Below are 13,025 nucleotides of genomic sequence, written 5' to 3' on the forward strand. Positions count from 1 at the left end.
CAATGCTATTTCTTCAATTACATACTGTGCTGGTTCAGCCTATACCTAAATACAATGTGCATATACAGTAAACTTTCAAATTGTTCAAACTTCCTCAAAGCCAACTTTAGAAGTTCCAAATATATCATAAAGTAATTCAATCCTTGATTTCTCAAATGAAATAAAAAAAAGTATTCTATTCCAGCCTCATTGGCATCAATTTGTGTTACTTGAGAAAAACTATCCATGTGAATTCATAGCAAGCAGGAATTATTGAAAATATTACTTCAACAACAGAAATGACAATAGAGAGGACTCTACAATACAAAAATCAATCAAAACTATTCTGATATAGAGTCATAGCATCATATAGCATAGAAACAGACCCTTCGACCCACCAGGTCTTTGCCAATCAACAAACACGATACTACACTAATTGCATTTACCTACACCTAAAAACACATGCGTAGAAAGGCAACTTTCACAATCAAATCATAGATTAATTATGTACCTCAGGATTGGCTACCTTTTGATTCTTGATTATAGGAAAATAATACTTAAAAAGTTGGGCAGCAGGGTGGCTCAGTGGTTAGCACTGCTGCCTTACAGTACCAGGGACCTGGGTTTAATTCCAGCCTTAGGTGACTGTCTGTGTGGAGTTTGCATATTCTCCCTGTGTCTGTGTGGGTTTCCTCTGGGTGGTCTGGTTTCCTCCCACAGTCCAAAAACGTGCAGGTCAGCATGCACATGCTAAATTGCCAATGATGTCCAGGGTTATGCAGGCTGGATGGGTTAGCCATGGGAAATGCACGGTTACAGAGGTGGGTATGGGTGAGACCCACTTCAGAGTGTTGGAGTGGACTTGATGGGCTGCATGACCTGACCCAGACCAATAGGGACCCTATGACTCTATAAAAGACAGCCTTAGTCCATAGACGTTTAAGGACTCTCCAGGCATGTCAAACATTGTACACTTATTAAAGTTTTGTTTTGTATTTTAATCCTGTGCCACATTAAATCGTTCGATAAAATTGTAATACGTATTTGGTTATAGAATTTGTTGATAAATTTATGCCACAACTAGAGTGATCACTGAGAATACCATAAGTGGATTAACTGACTTTATGGTGCTTGAAGAACCTGGAAACCCCTCAGAGACAGCTCCTTGCTGATTGACTGTCAGGTCCTGAAAGCTGTATGCAGTATGGTACAATCACCTTCAATTGTTACAGTAGACATTTTCTTTCTACTGTACATATCTCGCAGTTTGTTCATCTTTTGGTGCACTCAACCCAGGAGTGTCCAATAGCCAGTCCCAATGACTGCCTCCTCACTCCACTGACATGTTGCATGGGAATTAATGAAACAAAAAGAAAGACTTGTGTGGCAGACCTTTGAACTGTAGTCACTGTTATAATGTATAACTTATCAATGAATACACTGGTGAAGCTTTTCCACATTTTCAACCTTCGGTCATTACAATATGACATGAATTGATTCTACAGTTTTAGCTGGGATCAGTAGTGAATAGCATCGGCGGCCTCATATTCCGTCTCAGGGTTTGAAGTTGAGTAAAATGCCACCTTCCCCACCACCTGTACCTTTGGGGCCAGGATACAGTAAAAACAAACAAGTAGCAAGGAGTTTGAAGTGGGGCAATCTAATCTTTGGCATCAAATTACATACATAAATCATTCAAACTTTGATCTTATAGCATTTTGACGTCACATGCACTCTTCAATTAGATTAACAGTCTTGGTTTCTTTCCAAGTCTCCATTATATTCAATATATTTTTGCAGATAATACAATAATGATTTTACTCATTGGTGACTACAGTTCTAAATCAAGTTCATTGCTTAAATGGACTTTCTTTCCACTAACACAAAGAATTATAATTTTGTTATCCAACAACAGGTCTTACAGCAGGTGTGTGGCTTCTTTGCCAGTGAAAAAGGCACAGTTATTCTGTTCTTGTAAAGTGGTGCAATTGTACAGATGCAGTTTAGTTTTATTTTCCTGTCTACACAATTAATTCCTGCCTTAAGCAATCACAAATCTTTCCATCTATTATTTGGTTTGGCATTATCAATATTATTTCACTTGCTTCTGTCAACCTACATGCTCTTGTTCAATTTAAACCATCATCACACACACACCTGCCTAGGCAATGTTCTTAGCTTTCTTTGCAGGACAAGGACATAGAAATTGCTTCAGCAATGGTGGTTAACCTTATTGCCCATTGCTAATTTCACTTGGGAAAGTGCTATGCTTTCACTTGGTGGGCTGCCTTCTAGAATTGCTGCAGTCTTTGCGACACAGGAACCTCAATGTGCTGTTAAGGAGGTAGTTCCAGAATTTTGGTCCATTGATAGTGGAGGAAAGGAGATATGTTTTCAAGCAAAGAGGTATTTACAATTTCTTTTGTTTCCATTTGCTTATTATCTTCATTGTTCTAGGTGGGAGAAGTTACAGATTTGCAAGGTGATGTTTAAGGAGTCTTGTTGAGTTGCTGCAGTTCATTTTTATATAAAACACACAGCTTGTACCAGTGGTGGAGGGAGTGAAGACTTAAGATGGTGGGCGGGGGTGCAAATTAAGTGAGCGGCTTTGTTCTGGAAACACTAGCTTTCAGAGCGCTGCTCCTCCATCGGGTGGTTGTGGAGTATAAGATTGTAAGACACAGAATTCATAGCAAATGTTTAAAGTTGTTAAAGTCCACTTGAGAATGTTACTTTTAAAAAAGTTTTTGTGATTTACATATGGAGGAACTGAAACCAACATGGTCATTCTAACAGATAATAGACTGAACAAACAATCCAGGGGTCTTTTTCAATATATAATTTCAGTTACATCACACTGTAAACTTTTGTTATAAATTCTGTGCCTTACAATTGTATACTCCACAACCACCTGATGAAGGAGCAGTGCTCCAAACGCTAGAGTTTCCAATTAAATATGTTGGACTATAATCTGGTGTTGTGTGAGTTTTAACTTTGTCCACCCTAGTCCAAGACCGGCACCTCCAAGTCATGCTTTGTTCCGGATTCTGCCACGTTCTTGAATAGTGTTGGAGCAGCATGAATGCAAACATATTCATGACCTGTTCCTTGTGGACAAGTTTTGGAGAATCAGGAGGCACAATTGATTGGCTATCTAGCTTTCCATACATTTCAGCCTTAAGACTTTCAGAGGAAATAAATGACCAGTGACACCTGTTTAAGGGACTTGGTCTTGTATTGTGAAAATTAAGGTGCATCCCACTAACTACTCCTGCTTCCAGAATATACCAACATTTGATTGCATGTTACCTTTCATCCCAAGACTACCTGTATTGTTTTCACGATCTTTGTCACAAAATGTACTTTAAACAAATTGATGTTAAATTTGAATAATACTAAACTGTATTTATAACACCTTTAATGTAATAAAATATCCCACAAGAGCACAAATGTTACAGATTTATCAGAAAATTACATATCAATGGCACATATATAGGTTAATGTTAGGACAATCAAAAGCTGAGTTAAAAATTAAAGTTTTAGGAAGCATTTTAAAGGAGGAGAGAGATATATAGAAAAATTAAAATGTTAAGGAGGGACCTACAGATATAAGGTCAGGCAGTTGAATGGTCGACTCACCAGTTGTAAAAATGTACAAGGGGAATTAGGGAAATGCAGAGTGCCAAGAGGGTTATAGGGCCCAAGAAGGTTACTGAAATACAAAGCAAGACCATAGAGGAAGCTTAACATAAATATGAGAACTTTATTTAAAATTAATGTAACTGAAGACTTCAAGTGCTTCTCATGTTATTTTACAGAAACATCAGCAGAACTTCATCAGAATTTTCCCTCAGTGTGCCCATTTCCTCCACCTGGAATTCACTAAATCATCCCCTTCACAACTAAACAATTTACATTCTCATTCAGTATCAAGATAACTTGTGGATATGTTTGGTAATTTTGCTTCACGATCAACTACAAGAATGTGATCCTGCAGATCCCGAGTGCTGCTTCCAGCATTTCCCCATTGTGGAATTTGACATCTTGTCACCATCGAGGTATATAGACCGACTGAAATGATGACAGTTCAGCAATTAAGGGTTAAGTGTGGAAGGAACAGTCAAGACTGGAATTCAGTTTCTGAATGAGAGGTCTCTATTGCTAGATCACTGCTTAAAAACAAACATGCTGACTTATGTCCTGTTTCATTGCTTTGAGACCTTGCTTGGCAGAAATTGTCTGCCACATTTCCAATAACAGTGAGTACAGGCTGAAGGTTATCTTCCCTACTGTGGCTTTAAAGGCTGGGGTTTCATTAAACATAACAAGCACCCCCACCCCCCCAAACACACTCATTGCAATTATCATCAGTAGCAGGCATTGTGGTTGGTGAAAAACCTGCCATTGGCCAATAATTGTTGATCCAAAGGCCTCATCCCCATTGTATGGGCTAGTAGTAGGCAGTCAATTCCCATCCTAATGGCCCGCTGGGCCCATCAGAGGGAATTTGCATCCCCAATGATCTACACTCCGAGCTTGTCCTCCCCTATGGGCTCTCAAACACCAGCTCCCTGCTGAATTCACCAGGGCCTGTCAGCTTAAACCCCCCACTTAGTCAAATCCTGATCCAACACTGCATGTCTCTATCCTGAGTGCTGGAGAACTGTTCGCCTGTGAATGGCCAAAAAGATCCTGTAATCCAGAAGGTCAGAAATCACACTTCACATCTATTAACAACGATTGTTAAATGAAGGCATGGATAGGATAAATAGACAAAGTCTTTCCCCTGGGTGGAGGAGTCCAGAACTAGAGGGCATCAGTTTAGGGTGAGAGGGGAAAGATATAAAAGAGACCTAAGGGGCAACCTTTTATACAGAGCGTGGTACTTATGGAATGAGCTGCCAGAGGAATTGGTGGAGGCTGGTACAATTGCAACGTTTAAGAGGCATTTGGATGGGTATATGAATAGGAAGGATTTGGAGGGATATGGGCTGGGTGCTGGCAAGTGGGACTAGGTCGGGTTGGGATATCTGGTCGGCCTGGACAGGTTGAACCGAAGGGTCTGTTTCCATGCTGTACATCTCTGTGACTCTATGACTCCAGCACTTCATACATTCAGTCTCATACATTAAAAGTAAGCCAATAATCATAAAGCACTTGGATAACTGAGGAAATGAAACTCACTACAGAAATGCAAGTTTTTTTTAAAAAATGGACGAGATAGGCCAAATAGTCTCCTTCTGTGCTGGAATGACTGTTTATTTTTATCTGTTTAAGGCAATGTCATTAACATTGCTCAGTGGTTAGCACTGTTGCCTCACAGCACAAGGGTCCCAGATTCAATTCCAGCCTCAGGTAGACTGTGTAGAGTTTGCACATTCTTCCCGTGTCTGCGTGGGATTCCTCCCACAGTCCAAAGATGTGCAGGCTTGGTGAATTGGCAATGCTAAATTGCCTGTTGTGTCAGGTGCATTAGTCAGGGGTAAACGTAGGGGACTGGGTCTGTGTGGGTTGCTCTTCGGATGGTCAGTGTGGACTTGTTGGGCCGAAGGGCCTGTTTCCACACTGTAGGGAATCTAATCTGAATAATTGACATTATTTAATTTTCATTGTGCTATTTATCTTTCATACAATAAAAGTATCACTACTTGCAACGAGAAGCTCAAAACATCAAAAGCACTTTTGTAACCAAATGATGAAACGGAATTCCCTTTAAAATTTTGATTCGCACAAAAAGAAGTAGTTTTAATGCCAGAGCTATAACATTATCACCATAGTCATGACTGATCTAGTTAATAGGAATTTTACTTGTAACTGACATTTGAACTGACATATTCTTCATAGTTATTAGATAAATTGAATGAAATATTTAGACATCTTATGATAGCAATGGGTGGAAGTGGCCAAGGGTTCACCTTAACCGCAATTTTTGTTGACTGGACACATAAGGAGATCCAGTAAGAATTTAGATTGAGTTAGTATTTATTTAAGTGGTCATAAATCCAAAAGATATATGGCCTTACTGGTGTATTTACTGACTGACTTAGCAGTGGTCAATAAGAGTGACCTTAAAGAAAAGTTAGAATAGCTCGGCCAAAGGTTGAAATGGACATGAAGCCCCCAGTCTCAATCAAGCATATGGGTGGTGGGCAGAAATGGGATTTCAGGTGACAGTAAGTCACGACCAGTGAGGCTAATGTTTTCATGTACTAATTGCTGAACTGATTGGAGAGGAATGAAGGCATGGGCAGAGGAAGTCCAAGATTTCCTTGCAGGGCATGAATGCATGCCCATCTCTAGCCTATGAAGATATAAAACAAAAAAAAATTATTAAAAAATCTTCAAGAACTGAAATTGATGGAAAAGCTCAGCAGGTCTTGCAGCATCTGTGAAGAGAAATCAGAGTTAACATTTCAGGTCGAATGACCCTTCCTCAGAACTGATGGTTACTAGGAAAGTTTCACTTTATATGCAGAAAATAGGGTGGGGGGGGGGGAAAAGGGGATAATAAATAGGGATACAGCACAAAAAGAGAAGAATTTTTGGACAGATAAAGGAGTAGATAATGATCTAGCTAGGAGGGTGAAAAGCTATTAATGGGGATTGTTAGTGGCTAACAATGGCTTGTGTGTAATACCAGACAATGTAATAACAAGGCCTCGTGTGTGGAGGTTTGGAAAGGAAGAGTTCAAGCCCAAAAGTTATTGAACTCTATATAGAGTTCAAAAGGCTGCAGGCTCCGCAAGAGGAAAATGAGGTGCTGATCTTCCAGCTTGTGCAGAGCTTCACTGGAGCACTGCAGCAAGCCTAAGACAGAGACATTGGTCACGGAACAGGGTGGCGTGTTAAAGTGGTAGGCAATTGGAAGCTCAGGGTCTTTTTGTTGTCAGAACATAGGTGTTCTGTGAAGTGGTCACCCAGTCTATGCTTCATCTCCCCATTGTAGTTGAGACCAAATTGTTAGCGGCAAATGCAGTAGACTAGATTGTGTGAAGTCCAGGTAAAGTGCTATTTCACCTGGAAGGTGTGTATGGGCCCTTGGATACTGAGGAAGGAAGTAAATGGACAGGTGTTACACCTTCTGCAGATACAGGGGAAGGTGCCACAGGACTGTGGGGGGGCATTGGGAGTGAAGAGCAAGCAAATTAGGATGTCCCAGAGGGAATGACCCCTATAGAAGGCTAACAAGAGAGGGGAGGAGAATGTGTCTGGTGATAGCAGAAAATAGACGCTAACAATCCTCTGGATGGGATAGTAGGTGAGGACAAGGGGGACCCTATCGCTGTCGTGGGAGGGAAGAGAGGATTGAAGGCCAAAGTACAGGAGATGGGTTGGACCCGATCAACAACGATGCTGGGGAATCCTCTGTTGAAGAAGGTGGACATTTCAGAGGCTCCCTTGTCAAAGTTGGCAGCTTCAGAACAGATATGATGGAGACAGAGCAACTGGGAGAATACAATAGAGTCTTTACAGGAAGCAGGGTGAGAGAATGTGTAGTCAAGGTAACTGTAGAGGTTGGTGGGTTTATTGTGGATATTGGTAGCATGCTATTCCCATAAGTGGAAACAGAGATAGAGGAAGGGAAGGGAGGAGTTAGAGATGGACTAGGAGAAAATGAGAGTGGGATGGAAATTGGAAGTAAAGCTGATGGACTCTTCCAATTCCAGATGAGGGAAGCAGATGATGATATCATCAATAAACCGGAGAAAGAGTTCAGGGTGGGGCTGGAATAGGACTGGAACAAGGAATGTTCCACATACCCCACAAAGAGACAGACATAACTGGGGCCTATGCGAGTATCCATAGCCACCCCTCTGACCTGAAGAAAGTGACAGGAGTTAAAAGAGGAGGCTGGTGGTGGCTGGGGACAGATTAGGCCTTTGTTCCAGGAAGCAGCGGAGAACCCTGACACCATTCTGATGGGGGATGGACATGTAAAGGGATAACACATCCATGGCAGAGAGGAAGCGGCTGGAACCCACAAACTGGAAATGCTGAAACTAGGGTAAATTGTCAGAGGAATTGCAGATGTAAGTGGGCAGGCACTGGACCAGGGGAGAAAAGATAGAGTCAAGGTAGGAAGAGAGGAGTTCTATGGGGTAGGAGCAAACAGAAGCAATGGGCCTTCCTGGGCAGTCCAGTTTGTGCATTTTGGGAAGGAGGTAGAAGCCAACTGTGGCTGGGGTTGAGAGGCTATAGGCTTGGGATGGGGTGGGAGAAGAGATCACCAGTTGAAATGAGGTGACCATAATTCACACAATGGCTTGATGTTCCATGGTGGCATCATAGTCGAAGGGGAGCTAGGAGGAGGTATATGAGGGCTTGCACTCAGCCTCTGCAATGTCGAGGTCAATCCACCAGACTACAACAGACCACCCTTATCAACAGGCTTAATTACAAAGTCAGGGTTGAATCTGACTCCATGGTAGTCAGTCCCTGGGAGGATAGATTGGAATGGGCAAATGGGGGGGGGGGGGGCAGTTGGCAAAGAAATTGAGGCAACCTATTTCATGTTGACAGCTCTCAATGAACAGGTCAAGTCCAGGTAAAAAGCCAGAGGGATGGGTCCAGGCGGTGGGTGTGTTGAAGGTGGACAAAAGGAGTCTGTGGGACAGGGATAAGACTCTTATCCAAAGAAATGGACATGGAGGCAGAGACAACAGGAAGAAGAGTTCAACATCATCTTGTGCCCAAAATTCATTAAGGTGGGGACACAGAGGGATAAAACTGAGACCTATGATAACTATAGAACGTTCAGCATCAGAAAGTGGAAGGTCAGGAGGTGGGATTGGGAGAGGGGATGGAGTCAGATGTGACCAATTTGCAGACCACCTATCTTCTATTTACAAAAAAAAAGACCCAGAGCTTCCAATTGTCTGCCATTTTAACACACCATCCTGTACCCTGGCTAACACCTCTGTCTCAAGCTTGCTGCCGGGCTCCAGCAAAGCTCAACACAAGCTGGAAGAACAGCAATTCGTTTTCCTCTTGGGGACCCTGCAGCCTTTTGGACTCAATATCTAGTTCAATAACTTTAGGGTTTGGGCTTTCCCATGTCCTTATCCCAAACCTCCACACATCAGGCCTTGTTATCACATTGTCTGCTATTATACTCAATCCATTGTTAGTCACTAACAATTCCCATTAATAATTATTCACTCTCCTAGCCAGATAGCTATCCACTTTGTCCAACTGTTCTTCTCTCTCTTTGGGGTCTATCCCCACCTATTGTTTACTCCTTACCACTTCTTCCCTACCTTCGGCATATAAACTGACATTTTCCTAGATACCATCAGTTCTGAGGAAGAATCACTTGACCCGAAACATTAACTCTGATTTCACTCCGTAGATATTTCCAGACCAGCTGAGCTTTTCAAAATAATTTTAAAATATGCTTTCTGGGCATCTTATAATCCCGAGCTGGTCAATTGTTGCATAACTTCTATCAAACAGGGTAAAATTCTGTTTTTTCAATAGAATGTCAGAGGATTCTCTGGATGGAGATGGTGATGTGAAATATTAGAAAGCTGGAAAGGTTCTGAGTCGTAAGCAAAATTACATCAGTACTAATTTCCCAGAGCTGGGTGAAGGATGTGAACTGGATATATTCGACACATTTGTGGTTGATGCAGGTTGCTTGAGTTAATGGTCTTCAAATATAAGCAATCAATTAGCTTTTTGAAATAAGACTTGTGGATTTTGTACATTTGGAAAAAAAGGCCAAAACCTAACAAAGTTCTTTGAAAAGGCAAAGTACGTTTTTGAAGCAATAAGTATCTCTTTGGAGAATGTTAAGACTATATATTAAAACTGTTAAAGGGGGGTGGATAAGATCTGTGAAGCTATCAAGTTGTCATGTAAATCCCCAGCTCTCTTTTTGAAAGAGAAACAGATTTGTGTTGGAAAAAAAAAACTGGTGTTTGCAAGTTGACTAGCTGTTTGCTGAATTGCTTAAGGGAATGTGGGCCTTTTTTGACTTTGCTGCTCTTCTATTACATTCTTTACAAGTTGAAAGTCACAGAGCAATGAGGTGCATTGTTTAAACAGAATAGAGCCTCCAAACTCTCTCTGTAATCAGCAGGCTCGAGGCCATTAGTCACTCTGATCAAAAATATAACTGTCCTCAGGGGTCTCTTAGGTTTGCAGAGTTAGTAATACCCCAGAATTGGAGGTGCAAACATTTGGCCATCTAAAATCAATTCAGTAAGGCATGACTATCTCTCATGGGCAAATGCTATATCAACTAGTTCAATTTCTGTATTTTTAACAGTGACAATTTGTCCATTCTACTCAACCCAGTATTGCATTTTACCTTTTTTTCTTCAGTCAATTGGCTCTGTAATGCATTTTTGGAAGATGTGATGCACTGCACAGTTGCTTCAAAATGATACTTTTCCTTTTAGTAATTGTGTGCTTCTCACAAGAAAATGCTGAAGTGTGTGTGATATTGGTACTGACCGGGGAAACACCAGGGAAATTTAAATCTAGAAGGTTCCGCCACCTTGTTGATTTACTACTCATTAAGACATTTCCTGACCATGTAATTTAGAGTGTCACAATCCAGTAAAAACTATCTTTCATGCACTTTGGATAATATGTTGGTGCTTATGCAGCATTCTCAGTGCATTTTTGCATGCAAATGTTCTTTGGTAGCATAATAGATCAAGTTCAGAAATGAGTATCAGGCAACTTAACATTATAAAGTAATACTATTGATTTTTGGTTACATTAGCTCATAAAGTCCATTAAATAGCATCTGTTATGGATGGAAGGAGGGATGAAATTCAATACAGAACAGAAAGATGGTCCAGTGATCACAATAATCTGCTATTTCAAAAGGAAATCACACAATTAATATGTGGATGAATTTGGAAGAACTGGACTGTTGAGTTCCCAATAACTGCTGTATATGTTATTTTTCTTTGTACAAAATTATCAAGAACAGGCTTCAAAATAATTTCAGCAAGGAAAAAAAAACCTGGAATTATCATCATCTTCCATTCATTGGTACCTCAAATGACCTCCAAAAAACAGCAAACCATGAATAAAAATTAGGTGTCATCAGCAGGCAATAGCTGCAATGCAAAATATTCATTTAAACCTGTATTTCAGATGATGGCATGTCTCAAAATGTAGCTGCATTAAGGCCTACAAGTTTTATCAGAGGAATGGTGTAAAGTGAAATGTGGCTCCCACATAGAGTTAAAGGCTTTTCCTGTTTCTCTTGTACAATCGAGAGTGATTGTACAGATCGCCCCAGTCACTAGACAAGAAAGCAGCAACCAAATACAGTTTTGAACTTCCCTAATCCACCACTCTCTGGTCCAGCAACCTCTGCATTTTGGCAGCTGCAGTGCTTCTAGTTGCCCCTGTGTTGGCACAATATGAACCTTTATTCTGTGGTGTAGTGAGAGAGATTTATATATATTTTAATATAATTTATTTTTAAATTTGGACTTTTCAAAGCTTCATGTGCTCTGTACTTATTAAGTGACCCTCTCCTTACCAACGTATAACATATGGTTTCCCCTTCATTTTGGTCCAAGATATTTCTGTAATTTCCTCTCTCCATCTACAATTAATTGTCTGTAATTTGTTTCCTCGTTCATTCTTCCATGCAAACATTTTCTCTAATTAATGAAAAACTTAATTTTTTTAATTGCATGGTGAAAAAAGTCAACAAATTAATTAGCGTAACACATACTTTTTAAACAGTGTTTTAATGTTATTCTATACATTGTTCCTTTAATTTTATAGATCAAACCAATATTTCCAAGAATCCTTTCAAAACAAAAAAGTAAAGAAGCCAATTTAAAACCACTATTTTGATTTGGAAACTAAACTTAGAATTGTATTAGCACTGAATCTAGTATAAAAATGAAGTTTCCAGAAATGGTTTCAGTAACAAAGAGACATTAGTTAACATATAAAGTTACAAGGAATCACTGGGTACAAATGATTAATAAACAAACTTAAGTAAACTTTTTTATAAAGCAGCATGAAAATCAAAGTGCAGGTGCTCCAGTTTTCTACAGAGAATGTCTTAAATTAATGTCTTAAGTTGAATAAAATGCAATGAAAAGTGGGGTTTGGAAAAATGGGACTAAGTATCGCCTATAATTTACAATACAGATAAAGAACACCTGACAACTCTGGTGAAACTACTGTACACTCAAGTTTACTAAATGTTATATTGGTTTATATGGTAAGTTTATAGGACATTACTTCATTTAACCTGTTGACTAAACAGCAGCAACCACCTCATCCCGAGATTGCAGAAATCTCATAGTCATTTGCTGAAGTGGTTGGTTTTCCCATAATTCTGATATTTTTAGCATTTGTAATCCTGGGCATCACTAACCCAGCTTTCTCAAAGTATCTCACCAAAGCATTCTCAGTTAGAAAGGAAGCTAAAAACTGCTCAAAGGTGATAGCCCAATCTTTGTCCATACTGCCACTCCTGGGAAGAGGATTTTCATTGTTATTGCGCACAAGCACAGTGTCCTCTGTGATGTCCTCACACTGTAGCTTATCATCGTCATTAGATCCAGCACTCAAAACAGAGTATGAGGACATGGAAGTGTCATCTTTTGTTTCATCATCTGAAATCAACATTGCTGAAGATACTCCATTGTCTTTTGGTGAACTGTTATCCAGTTTAATGTCTTGCAATTCACTAGAAGCCACCTTTTCATCACTCATTTCATCAGCAATTGGGCAGAAAGAATCTCCTTGTCCATAATGCAATGGCTGGTTTTCCTTTTTTGAGTGTACTCTGCTGTTGCTATCATCACTTCTGCCTGCTTCCTGTGTTGACTGACTGACAAATTGTTTTCCTACTTCACCAATCTCCAAAAGTAAACTAGTTACAGCTGCAGTTGAATGGTACAGTTCTTGCTCATTTGCATCTTCACTGAACATGTTGTACAGAGTTCTACATAGTTCAATGAACTGTTCCTGCAAAAGATCAGGAATAAACATGAAGTTACCATTGGTAATTTGGAAAATTATAAAATTACTTACTGATCTCGGCACAAAGGATACCT

At 40.1% G+C, this 13,025-nt stretch overlaps 1 protein-coding gene across 1 annotated transcript in view; it reads right to left on the bottom strand.

The window, feature by feature from the left end:
• Window positions 1–11,680: 11,680 nt before the first annotated feature.
• The window catches only part of tbc1d9 (TBC1 domain family, member 9 (with GRAM domain)), a 69,974-nt gene continuing 68,629 nt past the window's right edge, over window positions 11,681–13,025 (bottom strand). Inside the window, exon 21 of the mRNA XM_072584122.1 lies at window positions 11,681–12,936. Within this exon, the coding sequence (XP_072440223.1) occupies window positions 12,241–12,936 (696 nt within the window). The 3' untranslated portion in view covers window positions 11,681–12,240. The remainder of the gene's footprint in view (window positions 12,937–13,025) is intronic.

Source organism: Chiloscyllium punctatum, chromosome 14 (genome assembly GCF_047496795.1).
Source record: "Chiloscyllium punctatum isolate Juve2018m chromosome 14, sChiPun1.3, whole genome shotgun sequence".
Lineage (NCBI taxonomy): Eukaryota > Metazoa > Chordata > Chondrichthyes > Orectolobiformes > Hemiscylliidae > Chiloscyllium > Chiloscyllium punctatum.